Source organism: Protopterus annectens, chromosome 1.part1, assembly GCF_019279795.1.
Source record: "Protopterus annectens isolate FY-2018-M chromosome 1.part1, PAN1.0, whole genome shotgun sequence".
Classification (NCBI taxonomy): Eukaryota; Metazoa; Chordata; order Ceratodontiformes; family Protopteridae; genus Protopterus; species Protopterus annectens.
The window spans coordinates 120,836,880-120,854,859 of NC_056726.1; the positions used below are offsets into that span (position 1 = coordinate 120,836,880).

Consider the following 17,980-nt stretch of genomic DNA (forward strand, 5'->3'; position numbering starts at 1 on the left):
TATATATATATATATATATATATATATATATACAGATCTCAGTTCATTGAACAAAATTATATTTCAGCGAACTGTAATTTTGTGACCCCTTATTCCTGAAAGTGCATTTATTTGAAAATGCACTTTCGCGAATAACCACGTAACCAAAAAACAAAAAAAACACAAAAAGAATAAAATACATGGCAACACTAACCACATGTATGCAGGGGGGCAAGCACCCCTGCACCCCCTACACCCCTCACTACTTATATATTCTCACTGCAAGATCACACTGTAGTGGGGAAAAGGGAATATTCCTTTATTCCTGCTGTGCCGCAATCTGAACAACATCCTCATTTGCTTTTCGGTTACATGGTTATTCATGAAAGTGCATTTTCGAATAAATGCACTTTTGGGAAAAAGGGGTCACCAAATTACATTTCAAAGAAACGTAATTTCAACGGGTTGAGGTAGGCCCAGATATATATATATATATATATATATATATATATAGAGAGAGAGAGAGACACACACACACACACACACACACACACACACACACACACACACACACACACACACACACACACACACACACACACACACCATTAAAAAGTACAGAATTAGGACTGACTATATTATTAAATGGGACTAAAAGAAAATGGGAGATAGCTGTATAATGGTGACTGATATATATTCTGATTATTTGTTATAGTCTGATTAATACATTACATTTACATTTTAGTACTATTTTTTATTTGTGCAGCAACTGACATTGCATTGTTGTATGCACACTGGTTTCACTTTTCCTTATACAGTGTGTTATATGGTTTTATTGTACATTTTTGTTCTTCAGTTGCAGCATGTAATATGTTTCTACTGTTTATTTGTGTTCTCCAATTACTTGTCATACCGTGTATTATTTTACATTTCTTGTTCTTGTTACTGCGGCCCAGGTCTTGGCTAAAAGGGGGTTTCCTGGACTATATCACTCTCCCAGTTATCAGATTAATTAAATAAATAAATACATTAGATGTGAAGATTATTTATAAGTCCAAGTAAATATGTGATGACGTTCCTAATGTTTTGTAAGTGCCATAGGAATTTTAACATCTTCCTAAACAAACATTACGTCAGGCCGCTGGGGCCTTCCGTTAATGTCTCATCCAAAGCACAGCACCTCTGCAGCGCAGCTACCGCAATCATCCCAATGCTGTGTACCGCAGTCCGTGCCGGAACATTAAATGAGAATGAAAGCATCAGTCAGGAGAAATACTCGGCATCTTTCCTTTAAATATCTTCCCCCTGCACACACGCCTTCATTATCATGTATAATCATCTCTTAAACTACTGCATCTCCAAGAAAGTTAAACCTTCGTTATAGAGGCAACCTTAAATAAAAAGCCATCTATACTATAAAGCAAATCTAGGGATGAGTTTCTTCTTATTAACTTGGTCTCAAGTATAGTATATTAAGTATTTGTTGCTTGTGCTGTCCTGCAGTGTGAGATATGCAGTGGTAAGTACTGATATAACAGGACACTGTAGTCTAGGAATATATATAAACCATAATGATAATAATATTTGTGGTTTAATTAGTATGTTTTTAAACAGCTTAGTCTTCCAAATTTATTGTTTTTAGTCTAGGAGTGTCAGTGAATTTTTTATGCTGTGGTCTGTCCCTTCATTCTGAAGGTCTGTAATTTATTTGGAGTACTTGAGCACCACAATTATGCTCCAAATTTGTGAAAACAGCAAAAAAAAAAAAAGACTGTAATTATGTTTCAGATGTAAGAGAGGTGCTTAATAAAGTTTTGTCAAGCACCCCTCAACACTGTTAAGCTCTAGTCTAATGCTAGAGTATAACAGCAACCAGTGCTGCAACCATAGACCAGTAGAAATAAGCTGAAACTGCTTTAAAAGCTGTAATGCACTTCTCTGTCACACAGAATTTAACAAAGGAATATACCAAACTGCTTTTAAAACCATTCATCATCAGAAGGGTACTTAATTTCTGACCACAGTCTCTGTGGCAGCACTAAATGTTTTACAGCTTTCAAAGATGTAAATCATTTTGCATGCCTACATTTTTTTCTGTAACTAGTAGTACATCTTCACATCCATTTCTTAAACACATTTATTTTATTTATTTATTTATTGTTGACCAAGTTAATCCCACTAGGCTAATGTATTCTTTTCAGGAAAAAACATGATGGTATTTATAAATTTGACTAGAGCATTGTGTAATTTCCCCTATTCCTTTTGATAGGTGCCATGGGATCCATCACACACACCTAAGCTACCACCAATTCAACCAGATGGGACCTTGATTTAACATCTCATCCAAAGGATGGCATATGCAGGAGTGCAGCACCCCTCCCCCCGATGCTGGACTGTAGTGTCAGCAGTCAGTCTACCTTGTGTAGTCCCTGAACTCACAACCTTCTGCACCAAAGGCGAGTGTGCTATCACTCTGCCAACAACTTGATTATGATTAGAAACCTGATCATAATCCTCTAGGATTTGTATGACAAGGACCATGGCCTTTGCACTTTTCTGCATAATGCTTGTGACTTTTTTTTAAGTTTCTCTAAACAAAACCAAAGCAGATACCTATGGAACGAATCTTTGATTATAAGTCACTCATAACTTTTTTTCCCATCCATGATAGGATAGAGTTTAAAAACAACTCTCTTTAGCACGGAAGCGGTCATATATAATAAAAGAGTTCAGGCATATATGATCACCTCTTCCTTTTCCTGTTTGAAATGGCAAGAAGAAGAAGATTAGTGTAGTAAATGTGTGGAAAGTCATAAAGTAATGCTCTGCCCCATCAACTAGGCCAAGAGTGACAGCAATACAGGGGCAAAAGACTTACTGTTACTTTTGTGTACAATGTGAAACAAATACAATGTGCACAATAGTAAAGATAAAATGATAACACAGCTGAAGAGATCATTTGTAATATTAGTTTTTCTTTAGCAATTACATATAGTACCACTAACAGCAGCTGGAAAGAGCTAATAACAATGACTGCTGCATTCACATCCTCAGTATTATTATATTACTTGGCTAGAACACCCTGAAGAAAATAAAGTTTTTAAAATGGCTTCCCATTTGCATTTAAAAAAGTCTTTAATGCCTGCAGGACAGTTAGTGGCAGGACTAACTTACTGTCAGCAGGACGCCTAATTCCATTCTGAAGCACATTCTTCATAATGCTTATCATCTTAGTCTGAGAAGGGCTGTTTGGTGATGAGTACTACCTTATCATTTACAGTATTTTAAGTATTTCATCATTCATACTGAATAACGCAGACCTGTTGATCAAATAGCAGTATCTTTCAGTGTTTGACTTGGACTCTGTAGCTTTGCTGTGCTCCTTTTATTTTTAGGTGAATATACATTGCATATGTAGTAGTGTAGTTTTGCAGTCTAGGAGCACATTATGTTTACTGACAGAGTACAAAAGTAAGGTTATAGAAGTTATGGCATTATTTCACTGCAATCTGTCACATACTCAGTCACATGCAAAACTGACCAATGACAGAGATGTTCATGTGTATATAAGCAGAAATAATGAGTGTCCATCTTAAGCAAATCCCAGATGATTTCTGAGTAGCCTTCTTAACAGATGTTTACATTTTAAAGGAGATGACCACTGCCCATGTCCCTCAGGAAGATGCTTCATTACCTTTGGCATCAGAAAGCATGTTTTCTATGGGATAGGAACTATTTAGCAAAGTGCAGCTCACCAGACTTGATCAATACTATTGCCTGAAGCACAGGAATATGCTGTTTAGTAATCAGTAATATTAGTATCTTCCTTTCTCCAGGCTGCATAGACGATATTTTGGTGAGCTACAAATTGGGAGACTGTTATCTCAGTCTGAAGAACTGTCCTTTTCCAAGTGTTTGCATGTTTTAATTTAGTTATTAAAACATGTATGCATCATGTTTGCCATGATCTTTCAGCAAGGTAAGGCTATTTGGCCTATAGTCAAGTACTGGCAATTTCTCAGATGATCATTAAAAAAAAACTTTCATTACATGCCCAGTCATAATGTAATAACCATACATCAAGAAAGCATTATTAAACACTAAACCACTTAACAGTCTTAGATGTGGGTTGCAAAGGTCTAATGACTACAATGACAACAATCATCATCTCGTAGGATTAGGAGTGCTGCTAATATTCATATCAGCTGAGTAATGTCCATAGTGAAAACAAAGAAGAGGGGAAGAGAAGCTGCAGGTGTGATGGCCATATTAAAAGTGTCAGTCTTTAGGCCATTTGTTTCACTGCCATTTTAAAGTAATTATGTGTTTGCCTACAAAATTCTAGCTTAATGATTTCAAACAACTGAATTTATGGCTGAAGTACTCTATCTCTTGTGTTTAGATCATATATGGGAGTAATATAATAGATGACAGTGACCAGGCATCCCTAGCAGCAATGATAGACTACTGGATTAGTCCTGCTACAACAAAACGAGATTGCGAACTAACCAGAAGTAAGTGGACTGAACAGAAAAACAAACTCTCTATATATGTCGGAATAATGGCATAATTTACTGCACTGAAACATTGCATGCTGAAAAATTATATCCGTTTGCAGTTTTAGGTATTACAGAACTGTTAAACTTTCCCTAGCCTTTAATGTTAATTTTTTGAAGAGATGCCATTACACAGAGGTTGTCAGGAGGCTAACTTGACAATGCAATTGTTAGTATTCAAAAATTCTTTAAATAAGGCCATCTTGCTGTGCTGGAATACATCAGTTATTCAATATTTCAAGGTTAAAGTTTTTTTGTGACAGTGTAAGGTTATTTGACACTAATTAGCAAAAGTATTAAGTATTATCTCTTGAATGATGGCAACTTTAGCTCTGAGTGTGACGGTTTAGGAATATGTAATGAAAAACATCAACAGTGGGGGGTTACCTGCACAGCAATGTTTCACAGGTGATAACATTAGTTAGAGGCGGCAGTCTTGAGTAATTTGCCAGAAAACCACACATTCTTATGAGGAAAAGACAAAAAGTATGTGACAAAATCACAACCATTCTGCAAAATTAGGAACAACTAACATATATGTAATTTCATCTTTGTTTCACACACAAAGTAGCCAAAATATATTATTTTCCTACGTATTTCACACAAGTACATACTAGTTCTGCAAAGCCAGACTGTATGAAATGAGAAAACAACATGAGGTTAAGTTAATTTTAAACACAAACAGCCACCACCCATCCCACTGGCTGTAGCCACTTTGCTTTGGAAACCTCATGTGTGATAAAACATTAATGTCTCAACTTTTTACTGCAAGAATTGGGGATAAAGGCAAAAACAAAGAGGGGCAAAGGTCCATAGTTATAGACAGATTTTAAAGGTGGTTCTTATGTATTTAGAAGGTTGCTAGAATACCAATTTCTGCATTAACATGTGTTTTCTGAGCCCATAGTATTTTCCCAAATTATTTCCCACGCACTGAGTTAAGACTGTTTAAACTAAGCAAACAACAAGAGAGTGCATTGCTTTTATACACATATAGCCACCAACCACCCAATAGTTATAGCCACTTTACTTTAAACACTTTATCTGGTTATGATAAAACAATAATACTTCTCAATCTCTTACAAAAGGAATGAGGGACAAAGCCAAAAATATTGAGGGGCTAAGGCCCATAAATTAGGGATCGATCGTATATACTTAGAAAGTTGCCAGAATACCAGTCTCTGCATTAGTGTGCATTTTCTGATCTCACAGTACAGTATTTTTCTAACTTATTTCTCATAAGTGTACACTAGTCCTATAATGTCAGGCTATTTAAACTGTGCAAACAAGAGGATGGCTCACTTTCAGTCCATAGAAAACCCCTACCTCCATCCAGCAGTTACAAATACTTTGCTACATCTGATTATGATTGAAAAATAATAATACAACTCAACCTCTTAGTGCAGGAATCAGGGACAAATGCCTGAAATTTAGGACATGTTTTTAAATATGGCTCTTAGAAAGTTGCTAGAATAGCAGTGTTTCCATTAGATGTGTTTTTTTAGCTGTCGCTCGTCCCTCTCTAACATAAATAAGCAGGTGGGGTATTTTGTTTAGATCCTTTAATACATGGAAACACATCAGGATGGATAGCAGCATCATAAAATAAACAAACCGATTAACAAACAGACCTTACGTACATACATGCTTGCATTTCAACAGCTTGCTACAAAATGGCAGTCAGACTTGCACATGCTCAGGATTTATACACTTGTGCAAGCCCTTGAATAGCTTAAAGATACATACACAAACACTGATCTACATCCTCCCTCTTAAAAAGATTCCCCTTGGTAAAAATAACATTAGAGTTAGATATGCATTATTATAGACATTAGAAACAAACACAATGTTCAGGTCCACAATGCTGTGTATCTGTTACATGGTCTGGAGATAACGACCGGATCTCATAACATAACAATCTGGACTGAATTTAGCAACAGGGACCGTCTTCAGTGAACAACTCATATCAGGAACTTCTGTATTCATCACAGGAATGGGAATATTCTCTGGAACTTCCACTAGAATTGGAACAACAGACAACTCACTCTGAGATAAAGAGTCTTTCTCATAGCTATGTGCTGTGGTATAGGCTCAGACATTAGTCTCAAATGATTCTGATTCCACCTAAACTCTGCTCCTTGTGATTCCACAATGTACGATCCCGGCTCTAAGCAAATATTCTTCACGATACGAATCCAATCATAACCTTTGGACGATTGCATCCTTACCACTTCTCCTTCTCATAATGGATTGAGTGGTTTGCTGGTCTTATCATAGAAGGACTTCTTGATTAAATGCTTCTTCAACAGACTGGTTTTCACTGACCTGTCATTCTTGATACATGGAACCAACAATTGACTACTGATTGGTAATGTGGTTCAGGCTTGTCTCAACAGAAGTCTCTGGGCAGGTCAACCAAGATGTTTATCATGAGGAACATTTCTGAAATTCAAGAGATTCAGGATAACATCATTATTGTCTCATTTTGACTTCTCTAGTAAATGGTTTGCACTTTGAACTGCACGTTCTGCCAAACTATTTGACTGCGGTAACTCTGGGCTACTCGTGACATGAGTGAAGTCCCATTCTTCGGCAACTCTTTTGAACTGTTGGCTTGTAAACTGCATGCCATTGTCAGAAATAACTTTGTGCGGAATACCATGGACTGCAAAATGATACTTCATCTTAGTAATGACAGCACTGGATGCTATATTAGGAAATAGGTCACTCTCTAATCAATTGGAGTAAGGGTCTACTAACACCAAGTAATGTTGACCATTCCGCTCGAAAAAGTCGGTGGCTACTGTTGACCAAGGTAGTTCAGGAATCTGGTTTAGCTGAAGTGGTTTCTTCTGTTGATGTGGCTTTGTACTATTACAAACAGAGCAAGATAATAGTGCTCTCTCAATGTCTTGTGACATAGAAGGCCAAAATACTAGACCTCTCATCCTTCTTTTCATAGAGTCAGTTCCTAGGTGACCATGATGTAAGATAGTAATGTACTCTTGTTGCAAGGATTTTGGAACAATTAATTTCGGACCTTTCATAATGATTCCTTTGTCAGACAAAATCTCATCTTTGTATGGAAAATAAGGTTGCACTTCTTGAAGTAAACTAGATTGCTTTGACAGCCATCCTTGATTGATAAAGTGGTTGAGCCTTTGTAAAACTGGATCTGTGGCTCTGTGATCTCTCAGCTCATCAAAACGTGTGGAAGAAAAACTTTTCACTTCCATGACTTCAGAATCAAGCTTCTCATTCCCATGCTGTTCTGTGGTGTTTCTGAGTGATCTGGACAATGTATCAGCAAGATAAAGAAGTTTGCCTTTCTTGCAGACAAAAGTGAAATTATACTTTTGCAATCTCAACATCATGGGTTGCAATCTGGCTGGAGCCGTATGCATAGGTGTTCTCAAGATAGTGACTAAAGATTGGCGGTCTGTTTTGATCTGGATAGGTCTACCATAAACATATTCATGGAACTTTGAGCATGCAAACCCAATTCCCAAAAGCTCTTTCTCAGTCTGGGCATACTGCATTTCAGTTTGGGTGAGAGTTCTCAATGCATAGACAACAGGTTGATCCTCTTGTAGAATGACTGCACCAAGACCAAATTTCGAAGCATCACGTGAAAGATTAACTGGTTTGTGAACATCATAGTATGTGAGAGTTGGTGGACTACCAATTCTCTGTTTCAGGACATCAAATGCTCTTTGGTGTTGCACTAAGACAAGGGTACAGCTTTACATGTCAGCTCTCTTAGTGTTGCTGAAAGTTGGCTTAAGTCTGGTATGAATGTGCCTAGATAGTTAACTATCCAAGAAAACATGGAATGGCTTGAACATTGTCTGGAGCTGGCATCTCAAGAATGGCTGTTTGCTTCAAAGAGTCTGGTCATAGACCTGAACTAGTGAATAAATGACCAACATAAGTAACCTCTTGTAGCCTGAATTTGCATTTCTGTGTATTGAGCTTAAGATTCACTTGACATGCCCTTTCCAGAACTTTTTTGAGGTTTCTGTCATCTGCAGCTTCACCATTACCTCCTACTAGTATGTCATCTACCATAACAGCATAAGGATACCCAGAAAAAAATTGCTTCATTACACGCTAAAAGACTTCACTTGCAGAATTTATCCCAAATGGCATTCTCAAAAATCTGTACCTGCCAAAAGGAGTAGTAAATGTAGTTTGCAATGATGATTTCTTATCAAGCAGTATTTGCTAAAATGAACTCTTTACATCTAAGACAGAAAAAATGGTGGCATTTGGCATAAGTGCTGCAACTTCTTTGACTGTGCGCATTGGATGATGAGGTCTTTTTAGCACTTTGTTCAAATCTCATGGATCAATACATATTCTGATGTCATCTGAGCTTTTCTTATGAGCTACCACCATGGAAGATACCTATTCAGTTGGAGTAGCAGAACCTACTGGACAAATCACACCATGTCGCACCATTTTATCTAGCTCAGCTTTGACTCTGTCCTGCATGGCTATTGGAACTTTACGAGCTGGCCTGATAACTGGACTGACATCTGGATCTAACTTTGTGACGTACACAGCTGGAAGCTTCCCAAGTTTATCTCTGAAGAGATCAGCATAGGTAAAAACAAATGTGCTGGGCAAACTTAGAGTAGTGGTCTTTCAAGCTGACATAATAGACTTCCTTGTTAAATGAAAGCAGTCCCATTTTCAAACGGTCTCTGAGCCCCAGTAATGACTGGATGTGCCTCTTGATCACATAAAATAACAAGTCATAGCATCTCCCAGCAGAGTAGCATGAAAGCACTACTGAGCCTTCAGTCTGAATTTCTTCACCTCCATAAGCAACAAGCTTCGGTCTCTTTGCCAAATGAAGCCTGTTTCTGCTGACATAACATTGCACTTGGAACCTATGTCAACTTTGAGCTCTATGGGTTTGCCATTTATCTGAACAGTACAAAATACTTTATTCTTTGCCCTTAAATCTACTGCATTGACTGTTTCACAAAGCACTGACACACCATCACCATAAAGAGTAGGATTGCAGATTTCTAATTTATCAACTTGTTTCTTAAAATGTTCGCTTTTAATGAAAGAATGTGGGCCTTTTGATTTACAAAAACCTTTTTAAATTATTCCATTTATTGTATTTGTGGCATTGTTGACCAAAAGCTAAACATTTCTCCCTTTTAGATTCATGATTTCCACCACAGTTATGACAGTTGGCAATGAAACCAGGTTGGGGCCCATGCTTTGAGTTTGCTGGTTCACTCTTATGCTTCACTGAGACTGTGCAAACTCTGAAATTTGCTGGAAAGCTGTGAGATTTACCAGTGGGTGCTGCAGGGGCTACAGTTGCTGCCATGTGCTTGGGCCTGTTTCTTTTAACCACGTGCTGCATACTATCAACATGAGCTTTAGAAGTTGCTGGAAGCATGCATTTCTCATTTGTAAGCATATTTGTGTGCTTTTCTGTGAGCTCATACATCTGACAAATCTCAATGGCCTTATTCAAAGTTAAATTACTGTCACAAAGCTAAATCTTTCTCACAGCATCATCTTTAATACCACACACAAGTCTGGCCTTTATCAACTCATTCCTTAAATCAACAAATCTGCATGTTTTAGCTTTGTTTCTCAAGTCAGGTATATATGTTGCAAAAGTTTCACCAGGCTTTTGATCCCTTCTGTAAAATAAGTGTCTTTCCATTGTAACATTTGTCTGGGGGTTACACATTTCTCTAAATTTACATTATAAGCACACAGGGTCCTCCCTTGACTCAGCCTGTACAATGATATGACAGTGTTCTCCCTCTCCTACATAGACAGCAGGTGCATACACAAATGAACGCTCCATTTTAATAGCTTCTGACCCAATTAAATTAAGTAGAATAAATGCCTTTGTATGGTCATCAATGTCAGAAAATGCAGCCTGTTTGAACATGCTGTAATACTGCTCAAACACTCTCCAGTTCTCTGCAATATTATTGTCAAACACAAGTGCACTGGGTTTGGGAAATCTGTCTGCCATGCACAGAAAGTATGCACAAACACACTGAACATACGTCTCTTGTAATTATGCATGAACAAACTGTTCTGTGAGCTTGTAATAAAATTCAAGTGCACAATACACTCTTTGAAATACTGTATTTTGTGAAATATGCTCTGTAATGGCTGTAGCTTGTGAAATAACTTTATTGTAATACTGCACATAAACATGCGGACACTTTATACACTTCTGATATTTCAGATATCTTTAATTAATATGAAAAATACATGCTTAGCGAAAATGTGGGCGTTTCCTCCTATTTTATTAATTTATGCAATTTGGACTTTATTTCAAACATTTTCTGTACTTATTCAAATATTCGTATCAATATCAGACATATTGGTTTATGCAAATATCGTTTAGAGCGTTCTGTATGCCTCATTTCATATTTTGCAAATACGAAATAGTTTTGAGAAAGTTTTAATATCTGAAATTTGTTTCTGACCTGCTTTGCAAATTATGCATGCAGTAGGGATGATTCACTCCTTTATTCTCCTCCAGTGCCAGCCAGGTGCCTCTTGGAATTAAGTGGAAGAAACTGGAACTCTTTCTGGTAACAAATCATTCTGGCCATTCTTCTTCTAACCTCATGTCTCTTTAGACATCTCACTTCTGGCACCATGTCGCTCGTCCATCTCTAACATATATGACAAGCAGGTGGGGTATTTTGTTTAGCTGCTTTAATAGGTAGAAACACAGGATGGATAGCAGCATCATAAAATATAAACAAACGGATTAACAGACAGACTTTACATACATACATGCTTACATCTCAACAGCTTACTACAAAATGGCAGTCAGACTTGCACGTGCTCAGTATTTATACACTTGTGCAAGCCCTTGAATAGCTTCTTAAAGATGCATACATACACACACACACTGAGCTACATGAGCCCGCAGTAAAGTATTTCTCAAACGTATTTCATACAAAGGCACAGTAGTCCTGCAATACCAGATTGTCCACTGGAGCCATATTAGGTAATCACTTTCTCTTGGAGCCCTTCCATTGCTTAACAATGAATTAAACAAAGTTACCAAAGGCTATATCAGAACATTTTTAATTAGATGGATAAAATAACCAGAGATTATCCGTACCTATACTTGCAGCTTTTAGTGAGCAACTGCCAGTATGAGAAATAGTGCCCTCTGTGTTATATGTGCCATTTCTTAGATTGCTTCTATTTGTGGAAACCCTGAGCTTGATTCCAAAAGACTTGCTGTTAGAGTAAATGATCACTTATAAAGACAGTCAAAAATAGTAAGTAGTGGAGCAGAGCAAGGCTGTGAGGTACAAAGCACATCCAAGTCACAATAGTAAAATCGATTTATTTCAATAGCAGAGGTTAGCACTTTCACCGAAGAGGGCTTCATCAGACCATAACCATTTGTAAAACACAAAAGATTTATATACCAACATTGGCAGGAAACGTAAATTAACCTATTCTTAAAGCAACAGACATCTATATGTACAAACTAATTATAAAGGCATATAAAATCAGCAGCAAACCTCCACTTAAAAATACACAAGAAACACACTAAAAAGTATAAAAAAAAATAATAAAAATAAAAATAAATAAAAATAATAATAAAAATCAAAATAAATCAAAAACACACTCCCTATCTTGACCTAAGCCCTCTAGACTTCAAAAAGGGTTTAATAGGTATTTTGTCATTAAGGACAGGGTATTAATAGGGTCTATGTTAGAACACCGAACTTTCAAAATTTCAAGTGTTCTAATATCGAACCCTATTAATTGAAAATTTAAAACATCGAACATACAGAACAGTGAATTTTTTCATAGGGAAAACAATTTGCTGTTCCAAAATACATACACACAACACAAGCACACCAAACAAACAGCAATCCACACACATACACCTAAACTCTTACACCTAATCCTACACTACACTATACATACACCACTAATTATCCAGTTACCTTAACCCAAACCCTAACCCTAAGGTCCGTCACTATCGCACAGTCACCTCACCCACGCCCTAACCCTAATTCACCTACCCCGCCCTAACCCTCACGTCCACACAATCGCACGCTTACCTGACCCGTGCCCTAACCCTAACTCACCTAGCCCACCCTAACCCTCACGTCCACACAATTGCACACTTACCTGAACCCGACCCGTAACTTTCTACCACAGCGCTGAAAATACCGATGCAACAGAAATGGACAACCAAATTCTTTCCCTAGGAAAAAATTCGGTTTTCTGTTTCTTAGATATTTTCAGCGTTCACTGAAAATGGGTCGATATTAGAACACTCGCAATTTTGAACGTTCGGTGTCCTAATATAGACCCTATTAATCTGCCCTAAGCCTTATAATCCACTTCGCCTCTTAACTCACAGTGTAAGTCCTGATGTCCCCACCTCTAGGGTTGGGATATATCATTTCAATAACCCTAAACCTAAAGACATGGGTCTCATCTGTATCTAGGACATGTTTTGAGAGTGCATTAACGGTGGAACCAATCCTAATTTGATATGTGTTCACGGATCCTATCCCTGAATTTCCTGTTAGTTTTACCCACATAATACTTCTCACGGATCTCACAGGAAGCCAGATAAACAACATGCTCAGACATGCAATTAGCAAATACAGGAAAGACATATTCATGTTGATCAAGGGGATGAATAAAAGTACTATTAGAGTCTAGGAACCCACAAAGGTTACATTGTTCGCATGGAAAATTCCCAAAGGCATCATGCCCATCAATCCTATCCCTTTTATTAGGGTAACATAATAACCTCTTCAAATTAGACTTGTTCTTATATACAAACTGTGGGGCATCTCCTGCAATCTCTCTAGTATCAGGGTCCACAGTTAACACTTCCCAATGATTCCTAATGATATCCTTAATATGTCCAACATCCTTAGTATAAAATATAGGAATTCTGATAGTATCAAATCCATTGATGTTATTGAGCTGATTAATACTGTCCAGGTGCTCTAAGGGGTCTGCTCCTGCATGACCATCACCACAGGTGGCCCCATGACTAATATAGGAGTCCGAGAAATATGGGGTAGCTGTACATTCCCTTAACGTGGAAATCCATCCAGAACCTTCTCAATATCATCCATCTTGTAAGCGCAAGCACTAAACCTCTGATGCAACTCATTCAACTCATTACAAAACCCTAGATCTGAAGGGTTGTAGTGGGATACCTGCAAGGCCTGACCCCTGACTATGTTCCTAAACATGTGGCCGGAGTGCATACTACGTCTATGCAAAAGTTAATTCTGGTGATAAGGTTTCCTGTAGACACCTGTGTTTAACATCCCATTGTCCAATCTCTCTATATACACATCCAAGAATGGAATCCATGTGGTGGAAAATTCAAAACTAGACTTGAGATATTCAGAAATACTGTTGAGTTCATCAATGAACACAACCAATTCATCTGATGTCCCTCTCCAGATAAAAAGCAGGTCTACAAAATGCCTGTAAAAGGGAATAAAGAACAAAAAACCTTGTGTCTTAAATAGAAACTCTCTCTTTTCCATGCGGCCATAAAAAAGATTGGCCTAGCTATTGGCACAGGAAGTGCCCATAGCTACGCCATCTCGCTGCAAGTAACACTGCATATCAAAACAGAACACATTGATTGCCAGTACCACTTCGAAAAATGTCATTAGTATATCTATAAGGGATTCAGAAAGTCCCGTGCACTGCTTTAAGTACTAATGTTTTTTATCACAAGGGATGAACTGTCTATATCTGATTTCACGGAAACAATGATAGATTTCAAACTCTTTGTCAGGAATTTATCCCTGAAGATTGAATTTAGAGATAGACAGTTCATCCCTTGTGATAAAAAGTTCAAGAAACGAAGTCTGTATGTTCCTATTGTACATCCCTTAGTGGCTGCATTTAGTAAATTAGTAGAGAATGACCTTTATAAGACCAGGCATTTGAATACTGGCCGGAATGTTAAGAGAGGTAATCTTATTTATAGACAGAGGAGTACTTTAACATGACTACGGAATAATTCCACTGTTGCTATAAGACCCGCTGATAAAGGCGGTTATATTGTAATTATGGCTAATGTTTTTTATAATGAGTACATGAAACGGATGTTGAGTGATGAGAGGTTTTATTGTCCTATTGAGTTTAATTCAGTATTGTTACATGTTCAGAGAATTAATTGCATGTTAGAAGACCCATTGAAGAGCCATATTATCACAGAAGGAATTTTTAAGTATTTGGTTGTTAGTGACCCCCTTATACCTATGATCCAGGGTCTCCCCAAAATCCATAAGGATAGGGAACAACCACCAATGAGACTGATCATTTTGAGTAGGAGTGGTCTACAGAGCCTTTCTCCATTTACATTGAGAAGTTCCTTAGACCAGTTGTAAATGCTAATAAAGTACATCCTCAGGGATACGAAGCAGTTTTTGCTTGAACTGTATACGTATATGAGAACAACCCCTGATGACTTGTACTACCTACTTGTCACCATGGATGTCCAATAACTCTTTACTGTCATCCCCAATAGGGAGAGAGCAGAAAGAGTACATGGGTACTTAAAGCAGTGCACAGCACTTTCTGAATCCCTTATAGATATACTAAAGACATTTTTGGAAGTGGTACTGGAAAACAATGTGTTCTGTTTTGATGTGCAGTGTTATTTGGGATGAGATGGTGTAGCTATGGGCACTTCCTGTGCCAATAGCTACACTAATCTTTTTATGGCTACATGGGAGAGAGAGTTTCTATTTAAGACACAAGTTTTTTTTTTGTCCTTTATTCCCTTTTACAGGCGTTTTGTGGATGACTTGTTTTTTATCTGGAGAGGGACATCAGATGAATTGGTTGTGTTCATTGATGAAGTCAACAGTATTTCTCAATACCTCAAGTTTAGTTTTTAATTTTCCACGACATGGATTCTATTTGTGGATGTGTATATTGAGAGATTGGACAATGGGATGTTAAACACAGGTGTCTACAGGAAACCTTGTCACCAGAATGTACTTTTGCATAGACATAGTATGCACCCCGGCTACGTGTTTAGGAACATAGTCAGGGGTTAGGCTTTGTGGGTATTCCATTACAACCCTTCAGATCTAGGGTTTTTTAATGAGTTGAATGAGATGCATCAGAGGTTTAGTGCTTGAGCTTACAAGATGGACAATATTGAGAAGGGTCTGGATGGCGTTTTCACGTTAAGGGAATGTACAGCTACCCCATATTTCCCGGACTCCTATATTAGTCATGGGGCCACCTGTGGTGATGGTCATGCAGGAGCACACCCCTTAGAGCACCTGGACAGTATTAATCAGATCAATAACATCAATGGATTTGATACTATCAGAATTCCTATATTTTATACTAAGGATATAGGATGTAGGACATATTAAGGATATCATTAGGAATCATTGGGAAGTGTTAACTGTGGACCCTGATACTAGAGAGATTGCAGGAGATGCCCCACAGTTTGTATATAAGAACAAGTCTAATTTGAAGAGGTTATTATTTTACCCTAATAAAAGGGATAGGATTGATGGGCATGATGCCTTTGGGACTTTTCCATGCGAACAATGTAACTTTTGTGGGTTCATAGACTCTAATAGTACTTTTATTCACCCCCTTGATCAACATGAATATGTCTTTCCTGTATTTGCTAATTGCATGTCTGAGCATGTTGTTTATCTGGCTTCCTGTGAGATCTGTGAGAAGTAGTATGTGGGTAAAACTAACAGGAATGTCAGGGATAGGATCCATGAACACTTATATCAAATTAGGATTGGTTCCACCATTAATACACTCTTAAAACATGTCCCAGATACAGATGAGACCCATGTCTTTAGGTTTAGGGTTATTGAAATGATATATCCCAACCCTAGAGGTGGGGACATCAAGACTTACACTGACAGTCAAGAGGCGAAGTGAATTATAAGGCTCAGGACAGATCAATACCCTGCTCTTAATGACAAAGTACCTATTAAACCCTTTTTGAAGTCTAGAGGGCTTAGGTCAAGATAGGGAATGTGTTTTTGATTTATTTTGATTTTTATTATTATTTGTATTTTTATTTTTAATTTTTTTGTTTTATAATTTTTTAAACAAGTTTTGGTGTGTTTCTTATGTATTTTTAAGTGGAGGTTTGCTGCTGATTTTATATGCCTTTATACATAGTTTGTACAGATAGATGTCTGTTGCTTTAAGAATAGGTTAATTTGTGTTTCCCGCCAATGTTGGTATATAAATTTTTTGTGTTTTAGAAATGGTTATGGTCTGATGAAGCCCTCTTGGGTGAAAGCGCTTACCTCTTTTATTGGAATAAATCGATTTTACTATTGTGACTTGGATGTGCTTTGTACCTCACAGCCTTGCTCTGCTCCACTACCTACTATTTTTGACTGTCTTTATTATTGGATTGGCTTTGGTCATTGGAGTGTTTACTGCTAGGAATTATTTCTTTCATGATTCAAATAACCACTTATGCTGAGAGCAGGTTGTGAGCAGGTCTTTTGGAATCTGGCCCCTGGTGTAAGCCTGTTAATCGATAAGCCTTATACTGAAGTAAGTCACTTACACTGAGAGCAAGTCTTTCGGAATAAGACCAGACTTAACACTGAGACTAATTCTTTGGAATCTGGCGCCATATTTATGAATTATTCATCACAAGTCGAACTAGAAGGTCACGACAATTTGGGCAGCTGGTTATTATGCAGTATGGGACCAACTTGTTGGCACTGCCTTTCCTTTAGGTGTATATAGTTATAAAAACTCTTTCTGTCACCAGACAGGGATGCTGCTTGTTCCATGTATTTTGGTTTGAGGGATGCATTTGCCTTTTACATTTTCTGGCTGTGGAATAGAAACTTCCTTTATTAGCAGAACAAACTGATTTTTTTTATTCACATGATACCATTCTTTCTTCTCACCAACTATTGCAAGCTAGTATTCCAGAAAGGACTGAAAACATTAGCTCCAATTCTTTTATATTTTCTTTTACTTTACTTTTTCATTGCATGTTGGAAACTGTAGATGTGGGGTAACCTGTCAATTAAGATGCTGAATGGATAGCACAGTGGTCAGAACTTCCTTGAGGCTGGTGAGTCTCAACAGTAGTGACCAGTATTAGAATGTTTATTAGTGCTAGATCCAAGATAATATGACTCCAGAAAGAAAATTGATTAATTGCATAAAATTATCACTACAGAAAAAACAAATGAGAAACTCCTTTGGAATGAGTCACTAGTGTGATTTGATTCTGATACTACGCTGATTCTTCTGTATGCTTCTGTATGTACAGCTCTGCATATTGCCTCTATGTAATTTCTTTGACTAAATGTATAAGTATATTTCACATGTCTTATGAGTGGATGCATTGTAGTGGCCTCTGGCCTAGGCTGTGGCTAAAACGGCCCTTTTCTGGATCAGTCCTCTAT

General features: G+C 37.5%; 1 protein-coding gene across 1 annotated transcript in view; it reads left to right on the forward strand.

Annotated features, from left to right (window-relative positions):
• The window catches only part of LOC122814238 (dynein axonemal heavy chain 5-like), a 3,525,594-nt gene that overhangs the window by 3,214,926 nt on the left and 292,688 nt on the right, over window positions 1-17,980 (forward strand). The window contains exon 104 of the mRNA XM_044086840.1: window positions 4,382-4,493. Coding sequence (XP_043942775.1) covers window positions 4,382-4,493 — 112 coding nt within the window. The remainder of the gene's footprint in view (window positions 1-4,381; window positions 4,494-17,980) is intronic.